Source organism: Poecilia latipinna, unplaced genomic scaffold (assembly GCF_001443285.1).
Source record: "Poecilia latipinna isolate Pla-1442-1.1 unplaced genomic scaffold, P_latipinna-1.0 Scaffold1355, whole genome shotgun sequence".
Classification (NCBI taxonomy): domain Eukaryota; kingdom Metazoa; phylum Chordata; class Actinopteri; order Cyprinodontiformes; family Poeciliidae; genus Poecilia; species Poecilia latipinna.
Genome location: NW_015113971.1, coordinates 146819 through 159036, shown reverse-complemented (window position 1 = coordinate 159036; position 12218 = coordinate 146819). Strand labels below are relative to the sequence as shown.

Here is a 12218-nt window from a genome sequence, read left to right as displayed (position 1 = left end):
GTGAGTCTCTCACCTGAGAATGTGAACCTACTGGGCTGATTCTGTGCCTTCAAATAATTTTAATGCTCCTGTAGAAGATTCATAACTTAAAAGTTACAAAACAGTCTGTGTGTTACACTCAAGACATCAGTGATGACATCAAAGAGTGATGTCATCACTTTGATGTCAGTGATGACATCAAAGAGTGATGTCATCACTTTGATGTCATCACTGATGATGTCATTGTTACCATAGGAACTAAACATTCTAATGGTGCATTCACATCAAACACGTTTTGAGCATCAGGCGAGTCTGCTTTATATTCAAAGTCTATGTGACGTATTTGATGCGCTGGACGCGTCAAACACTTCAAACGGTTCAAATGGCGCCACGCTAGACGCTCAAAGAGCGCCGCAACAGCCCTTGACGCGCCTCCACATAGAGTTTGAATATAAACCAGAAGCGCCTGACGGTCAAAATGTGTTTGGTGTGAACGTACCATTATAGGTCCAGTGTCATATTAGATCCACCATATTAGAACCAAAGACTTGTCCTAATATGGTGGATTCATTGCTTTGGGTCAGAGGTAATGTTTAGAGGTAAGATGTGAATTAAGGTTTAGTTAATGTTAGGAATAGACTAGTATTGGTTTGGGTTAGGGAAAATGTCTGCGTTAGGCAAAATCACAGCTACTAAAATGAAGGAAAATCAATGCAAAATTCTATGGATCAAAATAGTTTCGACAAGCCTGTATAGAATTTTGTTTTCTAAATCATTCTATAAATGATGATATAATGTTAGGATGTTTTTCTGCCAATTGCATAGCTGCAGTACACTAGTAGTCTAATGTGTTGAATGTACTGAGACACATTCAACACATTAGAAACCAATCAGAACCAAAAGTTTGTCTTTTGGTTCTGATTGGTTGTTTCTGGACAGTAGCAGATCCAAATGAATTTTCACAAATTCTCTGTTTCGTATTCTATTGTCAACTGTTTAACAAATATTCATCCATCATCTAACATACCTATGTATGTTAGATGATGGATGAATAAGGAACTTGTTAAACAGTTAAAATGATGATGATGATGAATATTTGTTAAACAGTTTGAGGCTTTGCCAAATTTGTGCAAAGCCTCTAATTTTCATAATGCAAAGTGTTAGCAAAACCTGGGCTTGTATAGTGACGTAGGTTAGTGCCACCTGGGTGTGGGTCGGTGTAAAGGCCGAGCCGGGCTTAGCTTGGCCTTCGTGCCAACGCCAACATGAAGACCCTCCATGCAACCAGTGGAGGTTGATCGCATGGATGTCTGTCTGTCCTCGGACCTCCATGTTTGTGTGGAAGTTTGTGTGGGTCGGCGCAAAGGATGAGCCAGGCTATGCGTGGAGACCCCTCATTGATTGAAGGTCTGTCTTTCTTCAGACCTCCCTGGTTGATTGGAGGTCTGTCGTTCCTCGGACCTCCCTGGTTGATTGGAGGTCCGTCTTTCCTCGGATCTCCCTGGTTGATCGGAGGTCCGTCTTTCCTCGGACCTCCCTGGTTGATTGGAGGCCCATATTTCCTCGGACCTCTCTGGTTGATTCAAGGTCTGTCTTTCTTCAAACCTCCCTGGTTGATTGGAGGTCCGTCTTTCTTCGGACCTCCCTGGTTGATTGGAGGTCTGTCTTTCCTTGGTCTCCTCTATTTGGAGGGAGCCTTCTGTTTGCAAGCTAGATGTGGGTCGGCGCAAAGGCCGAGCCAGGCTATGCATGGAGACCCCTTGTTGATTCAAGGTCTGTCTTTCTTTAGACCTCCCTGGTTGATTGGAGGTCTGTCTTTCTTCAGACCTCCCTGGTTGATTCAAGGTCTGTCTATCCTTGGTCTCCTCTGTTTGTAGGGAGCCTTCTCTTTGCAGGGGGACCTCTGGTCGGGTGGAGACTCTAGGATGGCTGTTTTCTAGAGCAAGTTTCAACTCCACCTTCAGGTCTGCAACCTGACCCTGCAGAGCTTTCACTGTTTCCTCCTGAGCCTTAAATTTGGAAGCTTGCTCAGAGTGTCTTTTGAGCTGCTCCTCATATTTGAGTCTCACTCGGTATTCTTCAACCATTACTTCAATCAGACCTTTATTGCGGGAGGCGTATTTTGCAGCCTCCCACTTGAAGTACTCCAGCTGTTGAAGAACGTTCTTGTCAGTTGTAACTTTGGAAGAGCAAGAAACCTGTTCACGTTTGACTTGCAGGTGACGTTCTTTTTCCAACAGTTTTTGCAGTCTTTGAATCTCCTCCTGCTGGGATTTGACTTCAGCCTGACATGCAATCCTTCTGTCTCTTTCCTTGTGGAGTTCAGAATTCTTTCTCTGCAGTTCTGCTTTAAGATCGTCTACCTGCTTTGTCAAATCGTTGATGTGTTGGCTAGTCTCTGCCACGTCTTCCACTGAGGGGGTGATCTTGAAGCCAGCAGAGGGTGTTGTTTCCTGCTTGACTTCCAAAGATGTTGAACTCTCAAAGTCGCCGGAAGGACTTGATTCCCCCTGGATCTCTGATTCAACTTCCGGCTCAATGGGGCTGTCATCTTCAACAGGGAAAATGACAGCGTCGTAGTCGACTTGGATGTTGTGGTCTACCATGTCGACCCATGAAAGCTTAGCTGGAAAAGCTTCATGTTCGCAAACAATCTGTTGTTGCTTCATATCTGTATTCTAGTAACTTCTTGCTTCTCTGAACTTCGAACGTGCTCTGAAGGGTGATCTGTCGCGATAGAACTGTGGAACAGATCAGAGAAAATCCTGTCTGTGAGCTACATTCAAGAGAGAGATTCCCTTGTGATATCATAGAGTGATGACATCACTGCTGATGTCATTGATACCATTGGAACTGAACATTCTATCCACCTTCATGAGAGGCTTTCTGGGGAAACAATTATAGGTCTTAGGTTGCATTTACACTGCAGCCTGAAGTGACCCAATTCTGATTTTTTTGACGTAATGCGACCTGTATCCGATCTTTTCATGGCAGTGTGAACAGCACAGGTCGGATTCTTTTTCGAATGTGACCCATATCTGATACGTATCCGATTCTAATACGACCTAACATCCAGGTCGCCTTCATCCAAACTAAACGTCACTGATTCTCAACAAATCTCACTATTCTGCGTCCTGATACCCGCAAGTGGGAAGAAAAACAACAACCATGACGGATTATATGAGGATTAAGTTGTTAATATGCTGCTCTGGTTGGACAACAACTTCAAATATGTAAGCTAAGCTCCACCGTTAGCCTCCATGTTTACTTCCGCAAACACTGAGCAGAACACTGAGAATGCTGACACTATTGCGCCCTCTACTGCGCATGCGGGACACTTTCAGGTCGTTTGCGCATTCACACTGCTGAACGCATACAGGTCTCATTTACTGGCAGTGTGAACGGCCCCGGCAAAAAAATTGGAATTGCCAAAAAATCGGAATTGGGTCACTTCAGGCTGCAGTGTGAACGCAGCCTTACTTCTGGCGGCTAGTGGAAGTAGCAGTATTTCATTGTAATTTATAGGGTTTTTGGCTAATCTATATTCATGATAGAAATTACATCTCTTTTGTCGGTTAACACTGCAGCAAGGTAGTGTATTAACATTAGCACAAACATTAGCATTTCACTGCTCCCCATTAGCATTAGCCTTTTCCCTAAACATAGCTTTTATCTATTTTTCTTATTTATTAGTCACACTTAGTACACTGAATGGAGGAAGAAAATGTAAAACAACATGCTAGCGACAGAGTTTAGGCTAATGTTAGCAATTTGGCTCATTTTAACTTGTACACTAATTTTAACATACAGAATGGAGTAAGTCCATGTTACTCAACATGTTTGTGGCTCTCTGCATGCTACTGAGTACATTGCAGCTTACTTTAGCATTGATGCTAATTTGTAGCATCAGACAGGCACACTTTGGTAGGCCCCATTTAAATTTCTTCAGAAATGTTCTAGTTTTAATTTACTGTTGTCTTAAATTTTAATTATTGATGTTGAATAAAAGTATTATTGGAAATTAAATTTTTACTATTTTCTCCACTTGTTTCACAACAGCATCAATGAATATAAATAAACTTGAAAATCTTATTAATTATTTTAAAGATGTAAATCACAAAATTTTCTTTAGATCTGGAATTGTTAATCAGATTAATCATAATTTATTAATAATTGAAAGAATCGCCAAAAAACTGATTAATCATTAACTGGGCTATACAGACTCAATAAACGTCAACTGCTGAAAGAACAACACCCTAAGAAGGGCAATTAAGCAAAAACTGAACAAAATGTACATCTATTTTTTTTTTAAAAAAAAAAAAAAAAAAAAAAAAACTTCTTTGTGTGTAAATATGTTCAACCCAAAACTCCTGAAGTGGCAGTGAAGATTCACCTGGTTCAAATTTTGCAAATTAGCACCTTCTGTAGTCCATTTATTAATTGGTTAAATAAGCACATTGATTTTAGATGCGTCCTTTGCTAAAAATTACAAAGGAACAGGTTGTTGCATTTCAGGCAAGTAAATGTTTATTTTCTTAATTATAAAGGAATTTGCATCTTTCAATGTAAACCAAAAATATTCCGAATGAACCACCTTTTTTATTTGATTAATCGATTGATCATCAGAATAATTAATAACTAGTTCTAGTTTTTTTTTAATATAAGTATTAGTGGAAAACCTGCAGACTGGTTGATGGACAGCAGATTAAAGGATGGACAGTCAGATGCCTTCAGGTGTGTTTTAGCTGTCATCCACCATAAGTAGGACACAGCTTAATAGGCTAATTAATAGGCTGACAGAGTACTGTATGTGGCGATACGGTACATGCATACTGAAGGATTGCTCCAAACACGGCAGTAAGCACATTAAAGGAGGATCTGTCACTGAGCTCCTGGGCGAGAACAGCAGCTCTCTGGCCCTGCGCCGCTGACGGATGAGAGCTGCGAGTTTATATGCGTCCACCGGCTCGGCTCTGCATGGCTTTCAATTAGAACTGTCAGGACATGCACTCAATGAGATAAAGGTGAGCAAACACATCAGCATGCATGGAGGAAAGCATCCCTATAAACTATTACCTCTGACTCCAACTGTACGTCATGCATTCACATAATACTGCATTGCATAAATAAATGCTGAAAACATGTATATCTGTCTGTATGGGAGATTCTGCCCTTGTCAGAGGCAGAACTGTAGCTCACTGCGAGGATCCCAACTTAGATAAATGTCACTGCTGCAGCTCCAAAGACAACATATCCCCCAGCTTTAGAATTAGCATATTCATTATTTAACTGGGGAGCAGCTGGCTAATTGGCAAATGAAATGCTTTCAAATAATGTTCACATGAGAAGAGGAATTTGATTAAACTGAACCTGGGGAAAATACCAACAAAGGACGGGGGCGGAGGAACAGAGGAACGGAGTTTGGAAAAGGCTGGGAAAGTTTGGAATGACGAGGTTTGGAAAACCATACGTCTATTCGTCCTACCCTTTGTCCATCAATCCAGATGTTTATTCATCCATCCATCCGTTTATCCATTGATCTGTCCATCCAACCCCTAAAGGTCTATCCTACTCTCTCAATCCATTCATCCGATTTCTCCATCATCCATTCATCTATCCTAATTCTACACTATGTGCATCCATCCACATCCACCTGTTTGTTTGTTCATTCACTCATTTTTCTCTCCTTCCCTCCTTCTCTTCATCCATCCCATACTTTGTTGAGCTATACTACCATATGTCCGTCCCTCCACCCCTCTTTCTCTCCTTCCAGCAATCCATCTGACCTTCCATTCATCCATTTTCTATCTATCCATACGTCCTTCTGTCCGTTTATCCATCCATCTGATTATCTTCCATACACCCTGCCCTGTCTTGTTCATTCACCTTTCCATCTTTTCTCTCTTTCCATCCATCCAACACTTCCTACCACTCCTTCCTTTTTCTTTACCTCCCACAATCCTGTTCATCTATCTATCCATTCCTCCATATCCACCCATGTGGCTATTTGCTCATCCATGCATTGTTTTGTCCAACCAACCGACCATTTATCGTTTCATCCCATCCAATTGTTCATCCTCTGCCATCAATACCCAGTAAAACTGAGTATAAGGCCTAAAAATTGTATAAGGCCTAAAAATGTACATAAAACTTCTGGAAAGCGACTAACTTTCTTCCCCAGACATCTATAATCAAACGCTGAATCACGCTGGTTCTGGGTTATGAGCAGAGCGCCAGATCACGCCATCGCTTCCTTACTGCAGACGTACAGATTTTTCTGTGCCTTGGCGCAAATAAAGCAGATCAAAGTGAACTAAAAAAGAAAGCATCAAAACAAACCCATAATATCTCTGTTGTTAACCGTATGCTGTTGAAAATGAGAAGTATATCACTGCTGCGTTCTGGCACAAACAGTCTCATTTTTATGCACTGCCAAAGCCAACGAGGAGATGTCAGCTTTCTAAATCAGAGAGGAGAGATGGGTGTGAGGGGGGGCTGGATATATGCTCATAAAAATGCCCCCACAGTTCTCGTCTCTGCTCGTTTGAGTTAATGACACACACTCTCAGGCCATATATCAGCGTCTGTTTGATCCTGGTTGAGGATATTAAACTTTGATGGTTTCCCACACTCGCTAGTTCCCGGCGTTTCTTTGCAGTGGACGGCGTGGGGTTCATTCAATATGCGCGCCTGGCTGAGAGTCAACAGGAAATGACTCATAAATGGATCCAAAAGCCAATTCGGCAGTTTTTCGCTGGTTGTGATCCTCAACAAAGGGTGATGGGTGTCGGCAGGACATCGTCAAAAGGAGAGGATGTTGAAATGCCTGGATCAATGCATAGCTGGGTTTCATCAGCTCAGGCTGGTAGTTCATCACTAAACACCAGCTGGCAGCCGCCTAAGAGCTTCCCAGTAGAGCGCATGTACCCTAGCTGTGGTGCCGGGGATATAATCAGCGCTAGTCATGCTGAAATGACTGCATGGCTCTTTCTGAGTCACAACAAGAAGGAGAAGAACTAGTATGAAGCTGTGACAGGTGACAACCCGTCAAGAAAAAAGAGGAAAAAGCATATTGATTCAAGCTGTGCGACTCCAAAGGTAACTTTCACTGTTCCTGCAAAACTTTATGATATTCTGAAGCTAATAATTTTCCCCACTTGATGCAGGATAATCAACTGAACAATAATGCATGTCTAGAAAGTTTCCCAGTGGGGAAAAAAAAAATAAAAAAATACTTTTCACAAAAAATAAGTGTGAAATATGCGTTTCACACTTACAAGGTGTTGTGAGGTAGTATTAGGCCTACTTCCTAGTACTGCCAGATGCAATGATCAAAAACGTGTTAGTACTTCAAGAGTTACCTCTCCATGCACCTTGAGGTTCGGTAAGGTTGTGCCAGAAACCTTTGGTGGTTCCCAGGCCAGGAGGAATCTACAGTTTCTCAATGGGTTTTAGGTCCTACCTCCCTCCAGACAGAGCTCCTCTCCCCGTCTCTAAATCTGAATCCAGCTACTCAACTAAATTCAAAGGTTGCACCATATACACCATGGAAAATTAATTTTCAAAGACAATGTGCACAGAACAGAAAACAATGTTTGCTTTTTGACAGCATAGATAGCTAACAATACCACAAAACTGCACTGAAAGCTCCTTTTTTTTGGAACATTTTGTCAGCAAACCACTGGAATAATGCCATCCATTAGACTGGAGTGAAAACTGAGTGGATTCCTGTGGTTCAGCTCACTCAAAAAGACCCCATTTGAAAAGTTTCAGTGAAGCATGTCGGTCCCTAAAACATCCAATCCAGAGTTAGAGAATCCCAGCCACCTAATTTCAGTTTAATTATATGCATTACTCATAATAACTTGGTCTAGTGTTTTGCTTTTGCTATTTGTTTTCCAATTTCCCACTTTCTCTTTGTTTTTATATGCTTACTGATGGGTGAACATTCTCTATGTCTGACTGTGATGAGCCTTGTGTTGCCCACTGAATGTATATTTTCCACACTATCTTTGGCAAAAAGGACCAGTGGTAACATTCAGAGATGGAGTCCCTGCTGAGAAAAAAAAAACAAAAAAAACCTTAGTCTCTTTAGTGGCTTGAGTTGCTTTTATCCCTGTACTGTTGGTACTGATAATGGTGTTTGTAGCTGGACCACATGGGTGCGTGGGATGGTGGGGCTGGAAATAGGGGGTAAAAAACAAGCCTCCACATCTGCACCAGTGGCTTGGCAACAACGAGCATCCTGGGCGGCTCTGACGCAGTGCAACAATTGTTTGAGGATAAAAAAGCAGCAATGAGTCAAGAGAACGCATCCTGGCTTTCTTTCTTATTAGCATTGGAAATGAGCTGCAACATCAGGGCTCACTAGGGAAGCTGTGATGTAGAGGTTTTGTTGATAACATACAGATGGAATCACACACACAAACTGTTGCAAATCGTTTCTTTTTCTTCCTGTCTGACTGTCAATCACACTCAACTTTTTCTGTTTTGGGTCAGTCAGGGTGACCGAAATTCTTTCCAATGATGAGACACAACCTCAAATTTCCTTACATTTAATTTTTTTCTTTTTAAATACTATGGCGTGGGACAAAACATTTTGTTCTCTCAGTAGTTTGATAGATCACATCGTCCATCTGGTCGACTTCCTGGCTGAAGACTTTAGACATTGCTTTAATCTTTACACATAATCTTTCCTCAGGATGTCATTTATTTAATGAAATGCAGCAAAACAGCCCTAAAAAGTGATGCTACACAGTTGGGATTGTCTCCCCGTTTTCCAAAACTTTTTGGTTTCATCCAACCACGGGACAAATCTCAAGAAATTAAGGTTTGTTGTTGTTTCTGTCGTCATGGCTTCTTCCTCCTTGATTGCCCTTCCAGTCCATGTTTCACTGGAGTTACTGACACTCTTAGCAGCTTTCCAAGTTGCTTTTCTTTTGTTCTGTTTCCACATTTCGTATTTCAATCTGTTCATCTTCGGGCATCTAAAAATTGTACCGGAGGATAAACCAAACCTGTGGAAGTCCATATTTCTCTTCCCGATACTTTCTATTCTCGGTGTGCTGCCTGTTTTTTACACAGTGTATGTAAATAACTGGATTCAGGCATATACAGCAGTACGCATCTCTGAACGCCACAAACTTTGTGTCAAAAGTCCTCTGGCATCTTCATGATGTTATATTGGCTGTTGTTTACACCAATAAGAGATAAAATGACTTCCTTTGGAGTAAAAAGAGAATGAGGTTTCAGTTTCCCACTCGTCCCTCGTTTCACCTCTCGGTGTTAATTAGCTGCTGTTTCTCCATCGCTATCAATGGCGCAGCCTGTTTAATTATTCATACTGAGCCCATTCTTTCTCCCATTGTTGTCTGGATCATTCCTGCCTAGTTGTCTTGCTTTAAAAAGGAAAAAGAAAACATGTATTGTAAGAAGGTGCCTGATCGGCTGAACTTGGTTGTAAGTTTGAGCACCACTTGTGCTCTAAAGGAGGACCAACCAGAGACCCTTGCCTTTTAGCATGATAATGAGTCGTGGGAACATATTTCATCTCTGCAAATACTTTGATATGTTTGTTTTGGTGCTAAAGGAGGGCTGCGGTTATGAATGATGATGTGGCACGCATGCAGGCGATGAATAAATAACAGAGTATCACAGGGGAGGCCTAGATTCTCATCCCTTTGATACGCTCTACCTCCGATCACGATCATCCGTCTCCAAAACATCCCAATCCCTCCCGACGTTCCTCTTCTTCTCCTTTCCATCTTATCCTTCTCTGCCACCCCCAACACCTCTTTTAGGTTTCCTTTGTTTCCATAGTAACTAGGTCTTGTCCCATGTATTCTTCTCTCGTGGCAGCAGCTTCCTTCCCTGCTGCTGGAAGAGTATCATTCTTTCCAAACAAGCAACAGCCTGCAGCTTATAAAATCTCACAGATACCAGTCTCATATTAACCTTTATATGTTGCATAGAAGTGCATATTAACTGAAAGTGCAATTTTGGTGTAACAGGACATGATATGCAAGGGTTTCTTCTGGATTCTGAAAGCGAAAACCACCACTTACCTCCAATCCGTGAGGGAAATTAAATACTCTACATGATATTCATTAGGCAGAAGCTTGAAATCAATGTAGAAAACCACAAGGGAGAAGATGTTGCTGTTAAGGTTGAAATGAAAACAAGTAGCCGAGCTCAGAAATAAAGATCTGACTTTAAAATATTAGGGCTTTACATTCATCCCTTAATTCTGTTTGATGTTTATTTCATACGGTGCAGGAGTTGCAAGCATGTGGAAGCTGTGATTAATTAACAAATTCTTACTTACAATGATGGCCCGCTGCCCTTTATCCAGAAAGGGCAGCGCTGCCAAGGAAAGTTAATGGATGGGATGGAGGACGTGCTTCCAGGCAGCGAAAATCGATCCAAGAATCTAGTTTGTGCGTTTGAAACGAGGTACAGATCGGCGCTCTGATGGGAAATTTTGTATGTGGTTAAAATAATCAGTGGCTTAAATGAGGCCACAGCGACCACGTGATCAGCACAACACAAAACCGCCGACATTCAGAGCTCAGCGCGCGAAGCTCACCAGAAAGACCGAACCACGCTCTAAAAATGTTAGTAGTCGTGTTCACAGAAAATGAAATCCAAATCAGAGGTAAAGTACAGAAAACTAGATGAATGCTTAACACCTAATCTAGAACTCTAAGGTTCACACAACAGGTTTTCATGCTCAATTTAATCTTTTGTGGGTTTCCCTTAGTGTATCATAAGCCTGGCGGGCCACCAGGCTTTACTTGTGACCCACCAGGCTTAGTATTGTTAATTTATCTTAAGTTTATCAAAATTATTGCCTTTTTAAAAGACTTTATAGTTGGTGTTTAGGCATTAATCTTCCAGTCTTCAAAAAATGCATAACTATAAAATTATATTTTCAAATTTCCTGTCATCTTTAAACATTTGGAGCACCTTGAGCACTGGGCTTAGCAGGTTTCCTGGGGGAAACCCTGAACCAGATCACAATCAGACTTCTGTGACACAGCATTGTCACGTCTGCATGAATTTAGAAGTCTTGTCACAAAATGATAATGCGAGAGAATCTCATAAAAAGAAAACGCAGCTGATAGCAAAGGTATTTTATGGAGCTTTGACTGCAACTTCTGCTCTGCTTCCACAGAACCAGAACCAAACATGGAGAAGCAGAACCACAAATCTGGAGCAAACTTCAAGAAAACTGCAAAACAGCTGAAACACTGAGTGCCTTTAAATCTAGACTAAAAACCCACCTTGTTGCTTTTGGAAGATAACAAATGAAACATTAATCAACAATCTGATGTGTAACGACTGTAAAATGTATTGTTTCAGTTGTTTCAATGATGTAAAATTAGGATAAAATGACCAAACAATCAGATAATTACCTAATTTAGTGCCACATGTGGAAGAGTTTGGTCGTTCAGATTTGCCTGCTGCATGATTGCAGCTTTAGGTGCTCCCCCTCCAAAGCAAGATCTGAACATTCAACTATTATGAACCTGGGCCTTGCTGAAGGACCGAACCTCATTTTAAACACAATTAAGTTTTTGCAGCAGCTCCTCATCGCCTGTATTCTGAAACCAGACAGTTACTTCTTGAAATTGCATCAATTTCAAAGATCTACAAGTTACATCACATCAGAGCTTCTTCTCCTTCCTTTTTCCTTTAATTAAAAACATTTCCAAAATCAAAGATATGGTCTCCTGAGAAGATCTTCAGAACATTATTCATGCTTTTGTGCTTTTGTGTTTTGTAAGGCTCTTTTTACCCGTCTGGACAGATCACCACTCACCAAGGTCTTATCTCTGCACTGGCTCCAGCACATTTTTAAGTTCTGATTGGTCAGGATTTTAATTATTTGAGTCAACTTTGCTACTGTGAAGAAAGGTTTGCAGAGCAGAAAGAGGAAAAGCTGCAGTAAGAGAGAGGCCTGAAGAATCACGACTCTCATCTTCCCCAACAAAAGAAAACAATGTGTGATTGCACCCTGCAATGGGTGATATTATGTTTGGGTTTTATGAATATTTGATTTTGTGTGACTAAAACTTTTTTTTTTTTTTTTTTTTTTTTTTTTTTTTTCTGAGCAGATTAGCCAGACAAAGCCTTTCAGAGAGCATATGAAGTACAATTCAGATCACTGGGTAAACATTCCCAGACCGATTGTTGTGGATTATTTGCTTAGCTGACACTTGTCAAAATAGAACATGCCT

At 41.2% G+C, this 12218-nt stretch overlaps 1 protein-coding gene and 1 long non-coding RNA gene across 2 annotated transcripts; one reads left to right on the top strand and one right to left on the bottom strand.

The window, feature by feature from the left end:
* Window positions 1-1167: 1167 nt before the first annotated feature.
* LOC106961978 (nestin-like) lies at window positions 1168-2671 on the bottom strand. The gene is made up of 2 exons (XM_015056118.1): window positions 1423-2671; window positions 1168-1287 (listed from the first exon to the last, which is right to left on the bottom strand). Exons 1-2 carry the CDS (start codon window positions 2646-2648, stop codon window positions 1173-1175), a joined length of 1341 nt encoding a protein of 446 aa, XP_014911604.1. The 5' UTR covers window positions 2649-2671; the 3' UTR covers window positions 1168-1172.
* Window positions 1377-1829, top strand: LOC106961979 (uncharacterized). Its single transcript, XR_001427868.1, has 3 exons — window positions 1377-1422; window positions 1567-1638; window positions 1753-1829. It is a non-coding gene; the product is annotated as an uncharacterized LOC106961979 (long non-coding RNA).
* Window positions 2672-12218: the final 9547 nt, after the last annotated feature.

Bases quoted from the DNA above. Each gene is read 5' to 3' on its own strand.
- LOC106961978 (XM_015056118.1), bottom strand. From the start codon at position 2,648: ATGAAGCAACAACAGATTGTTTGCGAACATGAAGCTTTTCCAGCTAAG. The intron at 1,288-1,422 runs CTCCAATCAACC...GGACAGACAGAC, and splicing joins AGGTCCGAGGAACGACAGAC to ATCCATGCGATCAACCTCCA.